At 34.1% G+C, this 18,795-nt stretch overlaps 2 protein-coding genes across 5 annotated transcripts in view; both read left to right on the top strand.

Moving 5' to 3' along the window:
- Positions 1–6,056, top strand: part of ly75 (lymphocyte antigen 75) — a 65,742-nt gene extending 59,686 nt beyond the window's left edge. For both annotated transcript variants that reach the window (XM_056467716.1, XM_056467715.1), the window contains exons 33-35: positions 1,688–1,810; positions 2,851–3,036; positions 4,861–6,056. In XM_056467716.1, the coding sequence (XP_056323691.1) occupies positions 1,688–1,810; positions 2,851–3,036; positions 4,861–5,033 (482 nt within the window). In that variant the 3' untranslated portion in view covers positions 5,034–6,056. The remainder of the gene's footprint in view (positions 1–1,687; positions 1,811–2,850; positions 3,037–4,860) is intronic.
- Positions 6,057–9,583: 3,527 nt separating this feature from the next.
- myom2a (myomesin 2a) overlaps positions 9,584–18,795 on the top strand; it is a 46,678-nt gene continuing 37,466 nt past the window's right edge. For 2 of the 3 annotated variants that reach the window (XM_056468291.1, XM_056468289.1), the window contains exons 1-6: positions 9,584–9,684; positions 12,353–12,455; positions 14,142–14,234; positions 14,393–14,528; positions 16,453–16,607; positions 16,843–16,935. In XM_056468291.1, the coding sequence (XP_056324266.1) occupies positions 12,376–12,455; positions 14,142–14,234; positions 14,393–14,528; positions 16,453–16,607; positions 16,843–16,935 (557 nt within the window). In that variant the 5' untranslated portion in view covers positions 9,584–9,684; positions 12,353–12,375. The remainder of the gene's footprint in view (positions 9,685–12,352; positions 12,456–14,141; positions 14,235–14,392; positions 14,529–16,452; positions 16,608–16,842; positions 16,936–18,795) is intronic. The other variant, XM_056468290.1, reaches the window with a different exon arrangement.

The raw sequence follows: 18,795 nt of genomic DNA, 5'->3' as shown, positions 1-18,795 counted from the left end.
TAAATCTTTCAATTAAATGTTTTAAATGAATCTATTTAAATACTGTCAACAGACAGATAGGGGACTCTGCAGAAGACATCGGCGAGCAAACCAAGGCAACAACTAGTGTAATTCTGTTATAAAATAGATTGTTTTGTTTTTATTGTAATGAAAATATTGCTTTATATTGACTAACACAGATTTTCTTTTTTACATTTTATAATAATTTTTAGTCATTTTTAAACATTATTAAATAAATTAGAAAATTTGTCATAGAAACTATATTTACTATAAAACTATATTATTTGGCCGGAATGCTGGGGTTAAACCCTTACTCTTCGAAGGACATCCTGGGATTTTTAATGACCACACAGAGTCAGGACCTCGGTTTAACGTCTCATCCGAAAGATGGCACTCACTGAGCAGTATAGAGTAGAAGTGCAGAATAGTCCACTCCATTCCAATCCACTCAACTGCCAACAGGTTTATAATCCAGTTAATAAATATTAAACCTTTTTAACCATTATTAAAGGAACACTTTGCTTTTTTTAAAAAAATTGGCTCCTTTTACAAGTTCCCTGTAGTTAAACAGTGCAGTTTTGCCATTTTTGAATCCATTCAGCCAATCTCCAGATCTTGCAGGAGCATTTTTGTCTAAGATCATTGATTCAGATTAGCCCATTAGCATCTCGCTCAAAGAGTGACCAAAAGAGTGACCAAAGAGTATTTTTCCTGTTTAAAGCTTGACTCTTGTGTAGGCATGGGCCGGTATAAGATTCTGACGGTACGATAACCTTGGATAAAAATATCACGGTTTCACGGTATCACAGTATTGTGATTACTGCTCTAAAATAAGTTCTTTTTAAATGTCTGGGTAAAAAACAAAAACTTTTTTTCCCTTTGAAAACAATATATTTTATTTTTTGAAAAGATTTATATTTTGGAACTGTAAACATGTCAGTCTGAATAATGAAAATAAATCATTGACTTCTGCTGTCTTCATTAGTTTCAAAAACACAGATTTCTTTACAGTTTTAAACAGCATCTTTGGATATATTATAAGCCTTGCACATGCCTTAGGAATGGTATTACAGAAAATTTTGGCGGTTTTAAAACCTTGGCTTTTCCAAACCGTGGTATACCTTGTCCATGCATACTCTTGTGTTGTTAAATCATGTACTAAAGACAGATGAAAAATAAAATAGCTATTTTCTAGGCCGATGTGGCTAGGAACTATACTCTCATTCCACCATAATAATCAAGGATTACTGGAATGAGAGTACAGTCTCTAGCCATATTGGCCAGATGTGTGTGTAGTACTTATTTTATAAAGCATAAATTAATTATTTTTGTGCATTATCTGATGTTTTAAACACCACAACAACAATTGTCTTAAGCAGTTAATTAGAAGCTTTTAGAGGAAAACAGTCACAGTTAAAAGTCTTTGTTTGTTCCTATACTAAAGTGTTTTCTTTGAACAGTTATCTGTGGGTCTGTTCTCTTAGCTTGAGATAAATTTGTATGAATTTTCTGCTTTGTATTTTTAGAAACCTTTTCCCTAAACCCAACTACAATATAATCCTTTTAAACTGTATAAACCATTAAGTTTAAATAATTCGTTCATTCATTTATCTTAATGTAGATTGTGTCAAAGCGGTTTAACATAAATCTGAAAGGTAATCTTGTGTTTCTCCTTTGGCTATGACAGATACATCCTCCAATCTGTTAACCATCAAGAGTAAAGAGGAGAATGATTTTGTTTCTGATTATATAAATAAAAACCCTTCCATCACCAGTCGAGTGTGGCTGGCGCTCATCGTTGACTCCAAAGGTAAATTAAGTATTTATTCTTTATATTCACATATGCTTCATTTACATAGTATAAACATGTTGGTAACACTTTATAGTAAGGTTTCATTAGTTAATGTATTTACAAACATGACCATGAACAGTAGATTCATTACATTTTTTATTCATTGTTGTTTTGCTCGTTCAATTAGTTATTAAAATACAAATGAAATCAAAACTAACCATATGATTTTGTTTGCTCACATTGCTAGTTTTGTGGTGAGCAATTCATCTGTGCATGTCATTTAGAAAAAAAAAAAGATTTGTTCATGTAATCTTAAATTGAAATCTAAAAAAAACGCACTTCCTTTTTTTTAAAGACATATTAATTCTGTCTTAGGTGTTGAGTGGGGTTAACATACTTTACCACGCACCTCCAACTGTCTGTCTTGGAGCAGGTCTCTGTTAGGTTTCAACCACTCTCTTGAATGAAATGCCTACTTTACTTCATCCATTCAGCCTGCGGTAGAAAAAACAAGCTGTTTTCTCATTTAATATTCTGTTTCTCTAGGAACTGCGTCACAATACGAAACAAAAAGCAACGGTTGCAGCTTCCAGTTCATGTGAACTTTTAAAAATAGAGTCGTTCAGTAATAATTGTTTACTCACAGTGCATGTTAATACATTTGGATTTCAACAACTCGTTATTAAATGATCATAAACACTCAAAGGTGTGCCAATATTGTCAGATAAACACCCATATCCATTTTTGTTCCATATCACTACTATTTCAACTGCAGGCTTTGGTTGATACTGTATTTGTAAGAACATTGGAACACAGAGCAATTTATGGACAAAAACTTGACAAATGTCTTACAACATGTGAATAGGAAGTGTAGTAACCATAGCATAAGCAGAATAATTGACTTCGCTTCATTGAATTACTTAAAGTTTTCCAATATTTCAACCACCCATCTTCAATAATGTTATACTTTACTAATGGATCCTTTTTAATAGTGTGATGTAAATATTTATGTTTACGATTGAGGTGAACTGATTTGAGCTGTATGAATCTTGTACAAGGTAAGCCCACGGGCTGGCAGGATGGCAGTGAACTTGACTTTTCCAGCTGGGATTTGTCAAAATCAAAGGCTCAGCATTCTTCTGACAGCACACAGTTGTGTGCAGTCATGCTCTCTAGCGGTGGCTCCTGGACTCAAGCCTCCTGCTCCAACAGCCGAAGCAGAGTTGTCTGCAAAGCCCCTGCCCGTAAGTCCCTGAATCTCTCCTATTCAACGGGCAATGCATTTTAAATATAATAGTAGTACCACTCCTTATAATAATTCATATCCACAATTGATGTTTAACAGAGCAAGGAATTTTTCACAGAATTTCTCATAATATTTTTTTCTTCTGGACAAACTCTTATTTTTATTTCAACAAGAATAAAAGCAGTTTTTATTATTATTATTAAACATTTTATGGTCAATATTATTACCCCCCTTAAGCAATGTTTTTTTTTTTTTTCGATAGTCTACAGAACAAACCATCATTATACAATGATTTGCCTAATCACCCTTACTTGACTAGTTAACCTAATTAACCTAGTTAATCTTTTAAATGTCACTTTAAGCTGTATAGAAGTGTCTATCAAAACTATTATGTTTGGAAATGTGTTGAAAAATCATAAATTGGGGAAAAATATACAGGAGGGCTAATAATTCAGGAGGGCTAATTATTCTGACTTTAACTGTATATAGAATTTTTTAAGACCATAATGTTTTTTGCTTTATGAAATATAAACTGTGTAACCATACTTTATATTGTATTATCATGGTGACAAGTGAAATTACTGTGTATATTAGTAGTATTAAATGAATATTTATGTTATTAATATGTTTTAATTGTATTAAATAACTTAAATTAACATTAATAATTGTTACACTCTAATTTATTTCTTTAATTTTAGAGTTGTTTATTAAACATTTATTTTAATCTTAGTAGAAAAAATATATACAGTATATATACAGTTGAAGTCTGATGATTTATTACCCCCTGTTTATTTTTTTTTCTCCAATTTCTGTTTAACGGAGAGAAGATTTTTCCAACACGTTTCTAAACATAATAGTTTTAATAACTGATTTACTTTATCTTTGCCATGATGTCAGTAAATAATATTTTACTATATATTTTTTAAGACACTTCTATACAGCTTAAAGTGACATTTAAAGGCTTAACTAGGTTAATTAGGTTAACTATGCAGGTTAGGGTAATAAGGCAAGTTATTGGATAGTGATGGTTTGTTCTGTAGACTATCGAAAAAAATAGCTTAAAGGGGCTAATAATTTGGGCCTTAAAATGGATTTTAAAAACTTAAAAACTGCTTTCATTCTAGCTGAAATAAAACAAATAAGGCTTTCTGCAGAAGAAAAAAATATTATCAGACATACTTTGAAAACTTCCTTGCTCTGTTAAACATCATTTGGGAAATATAAAAACTATATAATAATTCAAAGGGGGGGGGGGCTAATAATTCTGACTTCAACTGTACACACAAAGAAGGGGGGTAATTAAAAAGTAAATAACTAATTATTAAGTATTAATAAGTAAATAACTTCCCTCACTTTATTTAGTTTGTAATTTATTGTATCGTATTTGTTTTTTATATTTGTTATTTTTTAAAGTAGCATTTATACATATTTTTGTTAATCTACTTTTGTTTATTTATTTTATATAATATTTTATATTTTAATTATAGTTTATGGTCTAATTTATTGCTTTTTATATTTTTTGTTAAACATTTTATTTTCATATGTGATTTTATTGTTATAACATGATTATTTGTAGTTTATTTTCTTTTTAATAATCAAGAATTGATTGCATTTCCATTGTTTATTTCTGTATTATTATTACTGTTTAAAGCTGTATATAATGTTGTTTTATTTATAAGCATAATTGTTTCTCTTCTTTATACATGCAACTTGTTCCATTTCTATTGTTTCCATGTGTGTGTCCGTGAGAGATTAAAATTGAAATGTTTTAGGATTTTGCATATTTCAACATAAATGACGTTCATGAAATGTTTTTGTTCAGATCCGGGAACCCCCGTGGCTCTGATCTTTTTCATCATCATAGTCTTCATCCTCGCTGCTGCTGTTGGCTTCATACTGTACCAGAAAAACAAGCACCGATTCAATTCCCCTGTACGTTACCAGCGCAACTTCGATGACGCGGACAGTACAAGCATGATCAATGATGCAGATTAACTCAACCAAATGAAGCAGTAGCTGTAATGATGTGCCTTTACTATAAACACTCCTCTATGACGTCAACTCAAACTCCTGCCTCAGTGCTGCAAAACATGCTTATTTATTGATATTCAGCAAACATCTTTACTGTCTGTGTAAATTTAAAAAGGAGTGACATGTGTTAGAGGTTTTTTATGTTTAAATTAAAATGTTTGAAATTCTTGTGTATATTTTAATGGGAGGAATGCAGGTACTTACTGTTCTAAATCTGGTTCTTTTGAAGTGATCAGGGTCAGGGTTTTTCACTCCTGTTGAGCAGCACTGAATTTGAACTGAAAGCTTTTAAGAATGTACATTTTAGAAGATTTCTATTTTCCTTTTTGAAGATGTGATTTTAACAGTGCAAAACTCTTATTTTATTCATTCAAAACTACTTGCTGTGCTTTTATTTTTTCAGTTGATTTCTGAATGCCACTCTCAATGTTCGTAGATTTTTTTTGTTTAGTCATCAGGCAGTAGAACATTCCTTTCAAACTTGCTGTAATGGTGTTTTTTCCCACACTGTATTTTCCTGTGATGTGTATTACAGCTTTGTTTGCATTTATTACAGTAATATTGAAGTGCTGTACAACATCTTATTGCTTATGCTGAATGATAAAATGCACAGTCACAAAGGATGTCTATGCACTCTTATGCTTAATTCACTCAAACTACTGAGATCTGATGCACTTTAATTAACTGTTTGAAACTAACTTCAAGCAGAAATTACAAATTAGTTAAATGAAGAATTTAGTACATTCTTTGTAAATATGTTTGTTGTTTTTGATTGCTTGTTTGTTGTATTTTATTTCAAACTAAACCAAAGATGCTGTGGGAAGTGATGGTAATATACTGTATTGCAAACCCAAAAATCTCCACTAAAGACGTAATGCTTTTGTCAAGAATTTTTTGTGATCTTTGTTTTTGATTTGATCACATATCCGCCCTTTCTCTGTTGACCACAGCAGAAGATGCTCAATAAAAACATTGTATGTGTTCAAATTTTATGTCATTTGTTGTTTAATATTACTATAAATTATTTTAGGTCATAAAAATTTGTTCAAGTTATGGTGGCTTAGTTGCAATATTTATTGGTGTTGATATTTATCCAGACCACTGATTTATTATAAATAATTACATTGCTTCATCCATAAATCCATTTTAACCAGTTATCAGTGGCCTGTGCCACAAGGGCAGATGTCTTGGCAAGAAATGCCCTGGTTAGCGTTCCTGAAGAAAGGAACGAAGATGTGTGTCTTCACACTTTGGGAGTTTGCTAGATGACCAATCATTCTGAAGCGTAAGAAAACGGGCCAATGAATGCCAACGACTTGGCTGAGCTCAGCTCCGCAGGTGCTGGTGATTAATCATTAGTAGAGTATATAACCAGCGAGCGAGTAGTTAAATTTTGTTTGTTTTATTTTTTAAGCCGCTGAAGAACCAATCAGTCAGAGCTGGAGACCCAGTTGCTCTGTCTCTGTTCCCTTCTTCGAGGAACTGGGGTTGCATTAGTAACCAGGATGTTTCCTAGTAAGACATCTGCCCCTGTGGGGTAACTGGTCAAAAATGTATTGATGGATGAAAAAATGCATCCATTGGCTCCATACTCCTAATGCACTCATTACAGAATGTCATTATGGGGTAAGGGTTGAAACCCTTCTCCAATTCCAGAGAGGTCAGAAATTCTACGAACCCTCAAGTAGGTTCAGGTATCTGGTCCAGTGTTCCATGGCCTGGACAAAAAGCGCATAGTTTCTCCTGAATCTGTGGTTCTACTATCAGCTTGATCCTTCTCTCCAGTGCCCTGGCATAGACTTTTCTGGGGTGGCTGAGGAGTGTGATCCACCTGAAGTTGGAACACACCCTCTAGTCCGCCTTCTTAAAAAGGGGAACAACCACCACAGTTGTCTTATCTAAGGGCACTGCTCCCAAACTCCACATGAAATTATAAAGACATGTCAAGCAAGATCTTCAGATCCACATCTGAAGACTTGAGGTATTCAGTGACTTTAGCTTGGGTGATGGATGAGTCAACTCTTGCACCACTGCCCTGCATCCCCTATCTTTTCTTCATCAAAAAAGGTGTGCCAGTGGAATTGAGATTATTTCTCAATTATTCAGTGTTCCTTTCACCACCTGACAACATTCTTAATGTAGGCAACAACTCCCTGCTTTACTATAAATATGGTGAAGAAATGCTTCCCTTTAAGGCAAATGATGGCTTGCCAGAATCTCTTAAATCTGTGAATGACAGATGGTCATCTTCCATGACTTAACTCAGATTTCCCTGGAAACCGCACAGGCTGTAGCACGCTTGGCCTGTCAGTTCCCATCATCTGCCTCGAGAGTCCCACAAGCCAACCAGGCCTGATAGGACTTCCCCTTTGGCTTGATGGCATCTCTCACTTCCAGTGTCCACCACTGGGCCTTGAAGCCACAGCTTCTTACATCTGATTCAACAATTAAGTCTGAGAATATGAACAACTCGATTTCAATGTTTCCAACTTCTCTCAGGGCCTGGTTCTTCCAGAGGAGATATTTGAAAATCCCTCTGACATATAGTTTAGCCCAGTGTTTCCCATTCCTGTTCCTGGAGGCACACCAACAGTACATATTTTGGATGTCTCCCTTATCTGACCCATTCATTTTAGGTTTTGAAGTCTCTTCTAATGTTCTGCTGAGTTGATTCAGGTGTGTTTGATTAGGAAGAGATTGAAAATGTGTACTGTTGGTGTGCCTTCAGGAACAGGGTTGGGAAACACTGGTTTAGCCAAATATTCCCAGCAGACCCTCAAATTTCTTTAATGCCCTCAAATTTCAGGTCTGTCCGTTTTCTCCATTTGCAAGTGGATTCAACAGTTACAGCTCTGCCTCTCTCTTTATTCAAGCTTCTATGACATGGTCAGAGATCAGATTAGATTACCACAAAGTTGATAATTGAGCTGATGAACACCCTCATGCTCGTTTGTTATGGACAGTCTGTGACCAACACTGAAATCCAACAACAGAACCTGTTCCTCAAAACTTCACTCATATTCAGATAAAGAAGGCCATTCCTCCTACTCACTCCTCTCTAGATGACACTGTTGTTGCCTGCATGGGCATAAATGTCCAACAGTTGAAGACATCAGTCGCTGCACCTTCCTGTGCCCCTCACAAGAAATAGAAGAAGGCCGGGTACTCTGGCCTGTAATCACAATATACAGGGAGAGACCTATTCCCAACCTGGAGACACAGCGAGGTGATCGTCTTGTTTACTAGGGAAGACTCCAACACATGACGGTTGAGCTGGGGAGTTATTACAAAGCCCACACCAGCCCACCGCCTCTCACTATGGGCAACTCCAAAGCAGAAGAAAATTGAAGCTTTCTTGAGAAAATGAGTTCAAAATCCCAGACTGTGCATTGAGGTGAGCCCAATTAGTTTGTACTGTTGAAACCTCCCACACAAGCTCAGGTTCCTTTCCTCCAGTGAGCTGACATTCTATGAGCCAAGAGCCAGTTTCCATGTCCAAACATCGGGTCATGGTTGCCCTGACCTTCAACCATATGCTGCTCAATCTTCTGATGACGATCAGTTCAGATACCTGATTAGCAGCACCTTACTTATTTTTGTTTAAGCTATATTTTGTGTCCATTCATTTTTTATTTTAACTCATCATGTTCATAGTAATTCATTTAAAAGTTTTAATATTTTGTCTTTCTATGAAATGTTTTTAATTATTTTATTATTATTATTATTATTTAACATATTTAATGTTTATTTCTTTGTTTTTATTTGATTGTTTTAAATTTTTTGTTTGTTGGTTTTGCTTTTTCAACTTTTACTAGCCTCTGTTTTATTTAGTATTATTATTTTTTATATTGTTATTTTTTACAAGGCGTTGCTTTGCCATACAGTATTGATTAGTTAATGTCTTCTACAGCAGTACTGTAACTGCAGGGTGTCACTTACAGTTTCTCTCTTTGCTTTATCTCCTGTTAAAAATAGAGGTTGGCAACTGCAGGTCAGTCCAGGGAGGGTAGATTAAAACCCTAAAAGGGCTCCTTGGACGCCGACTTCAGCATCTATTTGGAAATCACTTTTACTTGAAAACTATAAATAAAACCAAACCAAAGCATAACAAAATCAATCAAAATTATAAACTACTTTTTAAACTATTTTTTAAACTATTTCCAACCTAAATCAATTTTCAAACCTGTCCAGATGTCGATGTGGTTTTGAATAACCTGATTGCCATCATAATCAGCTTATTTCCTTTATTAATTTCTAAGAACTTACAGTATATTAATTTCTACAAGTTCCAAATGAGAATTTGGTCAGAGGTTGTGATGCCAGGTAAACTGCTAGTTACCCTATTTGCGTGTTAAAACTCATCAAATATCTTAAAGTGTAACAACTGATTGATTGACCCTGTTATCAGTAAATGTGTTGTCTTTTCCTCTTTCAGTGGGTGAAATGGTGTGAAAATTGAGGTAAATGCTATATATAGTCTTAAGAGTATCCTTACATGGGGCGGCTGAGTGAAGACATTCCCTAAGTGAGCGCATTATTTTTGTTCCATCAGCAGGGGCTTCCAACTGCTTTCAGGGTACTCTCCCAACACTCAAAGCTCTTCTTTTCTCTTGGGGTAAGTTCAGCTTTATTTTATTAATCTGTTAACAGATTTGCATTGATACACATCCTGTGTATGATCATATTGAGTGTATTAGATATATATACATGTATGATTTTAACTGAATGTTGCGATTTATTAATATAATGCTGGTATCTAGCCCTGACATGATTCTGGACTGTAGATAATTGCAAATGTATGTCATTAATTGTATTACTTCCTCATATTTCAGTGTCACTGTTATGAGTTGTGGTTTATTAGTTATTGTTTTATCTTAAAACTGCACCAATAAAAAAGTAGTTGGTTTGTTTGTTTCTACAAGACCTTATTTTCATAGTAGCCTGTCATACTACTGATATCTTAAGGTCAAAGGGATATCTAAAGGATTTCACCCGTTCTTTTGATCCTAATTAGATTTTTCTGTGTGTGTTTGTGTCTATAATTTGTGTAGTTATTCAAGGGTCAGCTTTTCACTTTCTGTCTGTAATGTGATGCTCTTGAGTTCATGAGTGTTGCTGATAGGCTGGAATGTGAGGAGAGGTAGTTTTGCTACTAGTTTACAATAACCAGCAGCTAAAGAAAAAAAAGTTGTCCATGTACTATTATAGTAATTAAAATTAATTGTACATAAGTATGAAGGCTGAAACTTTTCTTTAGCTATATGCCCTTTGTACAGTATGTGACATCGGTAGTCTTTGTAAAACAATGTCAAGTGTATTGTCCCTGTTAAATCAACAGGCAAATAAATAAAAAAATAACTAACTCTATAATTGTTTATAACATAGCTAGTACATGTAATCAACTGTAGTCAGTATTAACTGTCAGTAGTTGCATGGATAACAAGGATGACTTAAAATAAAGTGTATCCAAAATAGAATTTACAGTATTTGATATGCATTCGTTTTTTTTCTTTTTTTTTGTCATATGAGAGTATGAGTCACAGTTTATGCTAGGTGGATTTATCTAGAATCTACTTAACCATTTGATACAATAAATGTATTACTTGCACGTGACTGGTTTGTAATTATATTTAAAGTGATTGCATTTAATTAACATTGCTACTTAAGTCATAATTAAATTCAAAGTGCAATTCAATTAAGCCTAACCATAGCTTAAACTCATTAGTCAGTTTGGGAATTTTCCAATATTAAGCTCAAAGCTCTTAGTTTTGTATGAATATTCTTTTGGGTGATGAAATGTCTTTTAATAAAAGATCAGTTATGGGTGATGTCAGATAACGTTTAATCCTCTCAGACATGTGTCGTTCGATTTTGTTTAGCTTCTTCGGTTGATTGTTGTTTTCAAGTATGGAAGGCTATCGGGCCAAAATGATTAAATTAAATGTGTGAAATTTGATTGTGTCATTAGAGTTAAGGCAAATCATTTAAAAATCATTCATGGATAAACATAACATGACACAATGGTAGGTTGGGAGATTGCTTCATGTATAAACATATCATCTGATTATACATATGCACACACACACACACACACATCAGATGTTATTGATAGCATTGTGTCACATATCCAAAGATTATACATGCAACTGTAACTGATTTCTATTCAGTTTCTATAGGTTGCTATATGTAAATCTTCCGCCACAATGGAATGTTCAAAGCTGGTCCATGAACACTCAAAAGCAAGATAGATGCATATTTACGTGCATGTATTCATGTCTCTATTTGCAATATACTTTACCCAATAAGTTAATGAAACATCATCTACATATCTTTAGCGGTTAAATGTTGCATGTACAGTATGTATTCATATCTGTGTGCAGATACATCAATTTAAAAAAATAGTGCTTGTTGATGTTCTGACCTGATCAAATGTCAAAAATTTAGTTGAAAGATTTTTGACCCTGATCACCTTTAATAATCTAAGTCTCAAAATCAGGCTGTGTGTGTGTACAGTATATAAATTTAGTGACACACTGTACAAATACAATAGCTTACATGTTAAAATCTATAAAAGTATATGATGGGTTAAAAAATTATGCAATATATGCAGTAAATGCATATTCTGTGGATGAAAGTGTGACTGTAGAATGTTGATAATGTGATTTATTTCATGACTTGGCTACTGTGTACGTCAGAATCATAAAAATGATCAAACTATATATTGATCTGTTAATTACATTTATTAAACAATATTAACTAACACTCTTTAAAATAAAGGTTCTCAAAGGCAGTTTTTTTTACAGTGAACCACTTTTGTTTCCCCAAAGAACCTTCAGAAAATGGTTCTTAAATAGTTTTTTTTTCTGAATGTAGAGAATATTTTAATAAGAACAAAACACTAAAAAATACATTTGCTGTTTGTTCAAACTACTTATATAGAATGAGCTGAAACAACACAACTCATACGTTTTTTTGAGAGAGAACTTAATTGTTTTGTTCCATCCACTGAAATTAGTGAAAATGATCAAGTTAACTTAATCGATTTGTCTTGGCACAACATAGAGAAATTGAGTGGAACCCTGCATTTTTTTCAGTGAACCTTTAAAGCACCTTTTGTGGAACAAAAACTTTCAGTGGATGTCAAATGTTGTCCAGAGAATCATCTATGTCCATAAAGAACCTTTATTTTGAACTTTCTTAACTGTATAACCTACCTAACTGCACGTTTTTGTTCAACATAAATCCTTTTTCAAGGTGATTTAGAGTTTTGGTGTGGTCAAAAGGTGTTTTTCAGAGTGTTCCAGTCATGCCTGCGAAGGGTGTAACACTTTATCGGCAGGAGCAAACACATCAACAAAGCTCAAAACATGTTGTCCATCAGTCAAGGTATGGGATGATGGGTGATTTGGAGCTCAATCTGACTGGCCGAGCATTGGCTCAGAGGCTTCAGCAGGCTGGAAGACCACAAAATGCAGTTCGCTTATGCTAATGCTGCTCTCTTTGCTGATTCATTCAAGTTTTAAGGCTCAGGACACTCAGATGGCTGATGTTAGGTGTATAGATGTGTGTATTGATAGAACTTAGCATTATGTCATTCATTAGCAGTGAGAAGAGAGAACAGTAAATTATCTGATTACATATAATCTGAAGCATGGCGCTCAGCTGTGCTTATTGTGATCGCGTTGGGAGATTTAGAGATGCTTCAGTGCGGGAGCTGTTGACTTGAGGGTAACAAGCATGGAGAAGGTTTTAAGCTTTTATATACAATATAACATTGATTATGTTGCTATAGTCATTCTGTTCCTCCACAGTGATCACTGTTAGAGCTTTTTAATTATAAAAAAGGATTCATTTATTTTTATTTGCTTTCCAAAAAATTCTGAATGTTTTCAAAGCTTTGCTGGTGCTGTTGAATGAAACATGCTGCTTTTGTAGCCATTTCCTGTTAGAGTCTGTTTACACAACTTTGTTACGCATCTAAATGTATGCTATAATGTAGTTATTTTTCCCAAGTTCAATGTAAAGAAAGAATATTCATTATGGCAATATATATTCGAAATTAATATAGAGTAATACTTTACATTGTATAAAAGTTATTATTTTACTTTTCTTAAAGTAAGTGAACCTGTTGCTTTACAAGTGACAAGTTGGCTTTACTTAAAGTAAGTAAATCCATTGTAACTAGGAATTGTTAAGTTGATTTTACTTAAATTTTACTTAAATTTTCACTTTAAGTAAAGTCAATTAATTGTTTTTTAAAAGCAACAGGGTTGCTCGCTTATTTTAGGTAAAATCAAGTAAATAATCACTCTATTAGTAAATAAACATTCTATTAATATTAATATACAGCCCTCGGCTAGAATAAAAGCAGATTTAAAATTTTTGAAACCCATTTTAAGGTCAAAATTATTAGCCCCTTTAAGCTATATTTTTTTCCGATAGTCTACAGAACAAACCATCATTATATAATAACATACCTAATTACCCTAACCTACCTAGTTAACCTAATTAACCTAGTTAAACCTTTAAATGTCACTTTAAGCTGTACAGAAGTGTCTTAAAAAGTACCTAGTAAAATATTATTTACTGACATCATGGCAAAGATAAAATAAAGCAGATATAAATGAGTTAATAAAACAATTATGTTTAGAAATGTGTTGAAGAAATCGTCTCTCTGTTAAACAGAAATTGGGGGAAAAAATAAACAAGAGGGTTAATAATTCTGACTTCATCTATATGTATCAATATTATGCATATTTTATTTACAGTGTTGTTTTCTGACCTAAGATGAACTTAATAAAAAATTAATAAAACTTTGTTCAATTTTCAATTTTAAAAAGAACTCATTAAAAAAATTTTACTTTTGTTTCATTACACATACATTCCATAAGTGCAAACGGAATGTTAGGTCTTTTAATGTTGTACCTAAATTGTAAAACTTACATTTTCCTGCATAATTTTATCTTTTCTTTTTTTTTTATCATGGAGATAGTTTTAAGTAGAACACTTACATTTGTCATTTACAAATTAACAAATTAAAATTGTTGTTATGATTGTGATTGTGTCTGGCAGGAAATCAAGCTCTCAGGTAGTGAAGAAGGAGCAGGTCCATGCCACGGAGGTGATGGCGGAACCAGCCTACACAGTGCCAAACTTCAGGGAGAGGTGAGGTCTATTGGCTCCTGCATCTATTACAGTTTAGAAAGCTATTTAAAGATGGCGTAAGAGAAAACCAGGAGAGCGCTTCCATATTTACAGATGAGGAAAATCAAAGTGTCACTGTACTCCTTAGTGCATTTGAATGTATATTTCTGTGTATTAAGGGCTCCCGAGGGCATGCAGGAGTATCAGAGGATGGCGGCTCACTTTGGAAGAGATTTGGTTCAAATTCAACAGGAGCTGCACAGGATGAAAGTGGCTACACAGGAGCAAGTGCACAATATTGAAATTACCAGAGAGGTGAACGCGTACTGCTGCATGTAAACGTCTCTTTCATGAAAAATATGTTAGCATTCAAACATTCTGGTTTATTATCAAACATTCTGGTCTGCAACAAAACTGTGTTTGAAGTGATTTAAAACCGTTGCAGATTTCTTAAACCTTCTAAACCATTTTCCAGACTTCAATGTCTTCTCCTTGGCTCCTACTGATCAAATTCTCTGGATTCTGAGTCAAAGTAATCCAAAAAAAAGTTTCCATTTCAATTAATGTTCAATACCATGAAACATTTGAAACAGGAGCCATTTTACTAAAAGATGTTTTCACCAATTATCTGAAATGCATATTTTATAAACTCAATCTGAGGACACAATAAAAATAAAAGAATAATAAATTAATAAATAAGAGTCCAATTGACTGGAAATGTTTTAATGTATGTTTTTTAATGCATTGAAGTGTCTCTAATTAAGTTTGAGCACCTGTTAGGACACATTAATAAGAGGTCTGATCATAACGAGCTCGTGGCTTAGAGGTCATCGAGCTATTCAACCAAATACAAGATGGTAGCTTATTTGATTTTTCACACATTCACATAATATTTGCACTGTAAAATAGAAAAATACATGTTTTGCCCTAGATGTCTGTGAAAAACTTGAAAAAATAAATATTGAAAGTCTTTAAATATAGCAATGTTTGCTGTCTCATGTTGCAAATCCAATGTTGCTGTTAGTGACAATTTTCACAGACCAATTGGTGATCAGCATTTTCAATACATCATATTTTGGTAATGCATGGCTTGCTTGGAACCTCACCTGGGGTGGTACTAAAGAAATAGCAGGCGCTAGGTATGAAATGCAGTGGAAAGCTAAACCAAATCAAAGGTTACCATGGGTCAACTTTGGCCCGCAGGCGCCTAGTTTGGGCATCTCTGGTCTAGGTCAATGATTATCTAAAAATTAGACTTAAAAATGACAAACAATTTAAAAGCTATAACAAGGAAATGTACAAAATGTCTATAGACAAATGTATGCATCCTAAATGCATTCTAAATGAAAAGTCAGATCTTGACAAAGTTAGGTGAGCTTTTACAACATGTAACTTTGAAGAAACGCACCAATTTTTTACAAAATCTGTCAATTGGTAGTGCTGTAACTTTTTTTATTATGTTGAAACGAGGATGTATTTCAGCAGCACAGTGGCTTAATGCTTAGCACTGTCGCCTCACAGCAAGAAGGTTGTTGATTTGAGCTTCAGCTAGGTTAGTTGGCATTTCAGTGTGGAGTTTGCATGTTCTCCTTGTGTACCTGTAGGTTTCCTCTGGGTGCTCTAGTTTCCCCCAAAGACGTGCGCTATAGGTGAACTGAATAATCTAAATTGACCCTAGTGTGAGTGTGTGAATGTGAGAGTGTATGAGTGTTTTCCAGTACTAGGTAGCAGCTGGAAGGGCATACATTGTGTAAAACATATGCTGGATAAATTGGCAGTTCATTCTGCTCTAGCGACCTTTGATGAATAAAGGGACTAAGCTGAAGGAAAATGAATGAATGATGTACTTCTATGGCAACTTTACTTGGCTAAAATGCTCAGTTTCAGCACTGTTTGAATAACTTATTGGGTTATTAAATAATATATGAAATCTCTGAAATGCATATGTCTAAAGAACTTGCTTAAAACACACTGATTGCTGCTTGCACCTATACATGCTTATTGTTCCATGTCGACACCTTTTGGACAAACTAAGCATTAACAAAGAGAAAAATAAGCAAAGCTAAATTTGTATCACCCTAGCTTACAGGTAAAAAGTTCAGCCTTTATTAGCTGCAAACCTGTGTAAGTTTCTTTGATCTGCAGAACACAGAGGAAGATATTTTTAAAAAGTCAGCGAGGTCCAAAAGCAGTACCTTTAACCCTGACTTTTTACTCAGTCCTTTCTGTATTTTAACAGGTAAAGGGAATGATGCCGTTGAGGAAGGAATTTCCTACTGAGGTTCCCAAAGCTCCGGACTTCCTGGTCAGCCTGAGATCTCACACTGTGTGGGAAAAGACGCCTGTAAAGCTGTTCTGCACTGTGTCTGGCCAACCCACTCCTATTGTCAAATGGTTTGGTCTTCATTTTTATATTCCAAAATATTAATAAACCCTACTTTTTGATTTTATAACTTCAAATTATACTGTGCAAATATCATTGAACACATTATGATGTATGTGCTCTCAGCTGAAATAAACATGCTTATTTTTGTTAACGAGATCCATTATGTGTTTTCTGTCTCTGCCTCTTTTACTGATGTGCTTCAAATGAATCCTAACTTACACTTGTTTTTCTTTCTATTGCTAGGTATAGGAATAATGTCGCCATTGAACCCCTGAGTGCTCCTGGAAAGTACAAAATTGAGAACAAGTATGGGGTTCACAGTCTGATTATTAGCAGGTATGACCTCACACACCCTCATCTGGTCAGTTTTGCATTCAAAGGGATGGTTCACCCAAAATGAAATTTCTGCTATCATTTACTTTTTTTTCCCAAGTATTTTTGTTCCTACTATTGACGTCAACAGCGGACTTTTTCCACCATTCTTTAAAACAATTTTGTTTCGTGTTAAACAGAAGAAAGAAGTTTATAAAAGTTTAGGATCACTTGAGTGTGAGGAATTGATGAGGAAATCTCTGGGTGATCTGTTGCTTAATGGCTCGTTCACACCAAGAATGATTGCTATAGCAATAAGTCTATTAGCCTCCACATTAGTGTACCATATTGTTAATTTATTTTAAACATACATTGCAGTTTTAAAAATGCTCTCTCTAAATACTTGATCTTCTTAAAGCAGGACGGGTTGTGATTGGCTATCTGTGTTTTATCATTTATTAGCTGGAAAAAAATAACCCTTATAATGATTATAATACTGTTCCTCTCTGTTATTATCATTGTAGATGAGGTGTGGACTTCGCTATTCTCATTAAATTTAATTATTCAAATTTATTGTTACTGTTATAGGGTGTGAGTAGGTCTTTTTGAACTAGTTTCCTTGTTTCATTACAAAGTTAGAATTACTTAAAACAAAATAAGCTGCCAATTTGTCTGCACAAATTCTCATAAAATAGAAACACATTTTAGTTTTAAGAGAACCTTGCGCTGATATTTACTTGCCCTTAGTTCTTTCAAAAACCCGTTTGATTCTGTCATACACTGAGCAAAATGTATCATCATAATTTATTGCTGTTGTTTTTCCTGCTGCCAGTAAAATTGCCAGTGGCCACCTTGATGTCAAAACGACTTCAAAAACAGGTCAACCATGCAAATTAATTTGATGTCAATTAACTTTTACTATTAGTTTGATGTCAATTAATCTTAAGGCTAATTGACATGTATAAAAGACATCAAATTGGCATCTAACATTGGCATCAAAAAACAAATCTAAAATCAATTACAGGCTTGTCTTGTAATCGATTTTTGGCGTGTTTTTGATGCCAATGTTAGATGTCAATTTGATGTGACTTGTACATAAAGGTAGTAAATGTACATTTTTCAGATGAATAAAACTTTTCTTATATTATTTTACTTTTTATTATTTTATTTAGGCTCTCAAAAGGGCATCAATGTGTGGATGCCAAATGGAAATCAAGGTTTTGACATCAAATCGATTTGCATTTTGGACATGTTTTTTGATTTCATGCTTGATGTAAATCAAGGTGTCTGCTGATATACCATAAATTTACCAAAATATATATATACAGTGTGAACAGTGACCAGGGCTGTGAAGCAAAAAAATTGAAGACTATTTAAATCTCATTCATTTTTTTTTCTTTTCATGTCTTAATATGGCTTATTGCAAACTATTGTACGTTTTCCCTAATTTTAAAGCTTTTATAGCCTCTGGTTTTCATTCACTTTCACTCTCTGGACCCCCCACTTCTCCTCCGTAACGCCATCGGAAAGTGAATGAGGGACTTGTAAGAGCGGCACTTTCCTATTTAGTCACAGTGAGGTTCTTCTTGAAGAAGTCTCAGCTGTTGGTTCTGCTCAACTTAGCTATGTGTTATTTGATCCTGGAACGGCTGACGCCAGTGAAGACTCACAGCCACCATTACAGTACAGTGTAGGAGCTCTTACAGATCCCCAGGTCATCCCAGTAGCCACTGTTTCAACGAACCAGACTCTCATACATAGGTCTCATGTTTAAACACAACTCTAAAAGAGAAACTAAATAGTGTTAAATACATGATAAAATGATCTTGGTTAGGACGATTATGTCTTATACATTGCAAAGGGAAAGGAGTGGCTCTAAAATAG

Source organism: Danio aesculapii, chromosome 11 (genome assembly GCF_903798145.1).
Source record: "Danio aesculapii chromosome 11, fDanAes4.1, whole genome shotgun sequence".
Classification (NCBI taxonomy): domain Eukaryota; kingdom Metazoa; phylum Chordata; class Actinopteri; order Cypriniformes; family Danionidae; genus Danio; species Danio aesculapii.
This window is presented reverse-complemented; position numbering and strand designations above follow the sequence as displayed.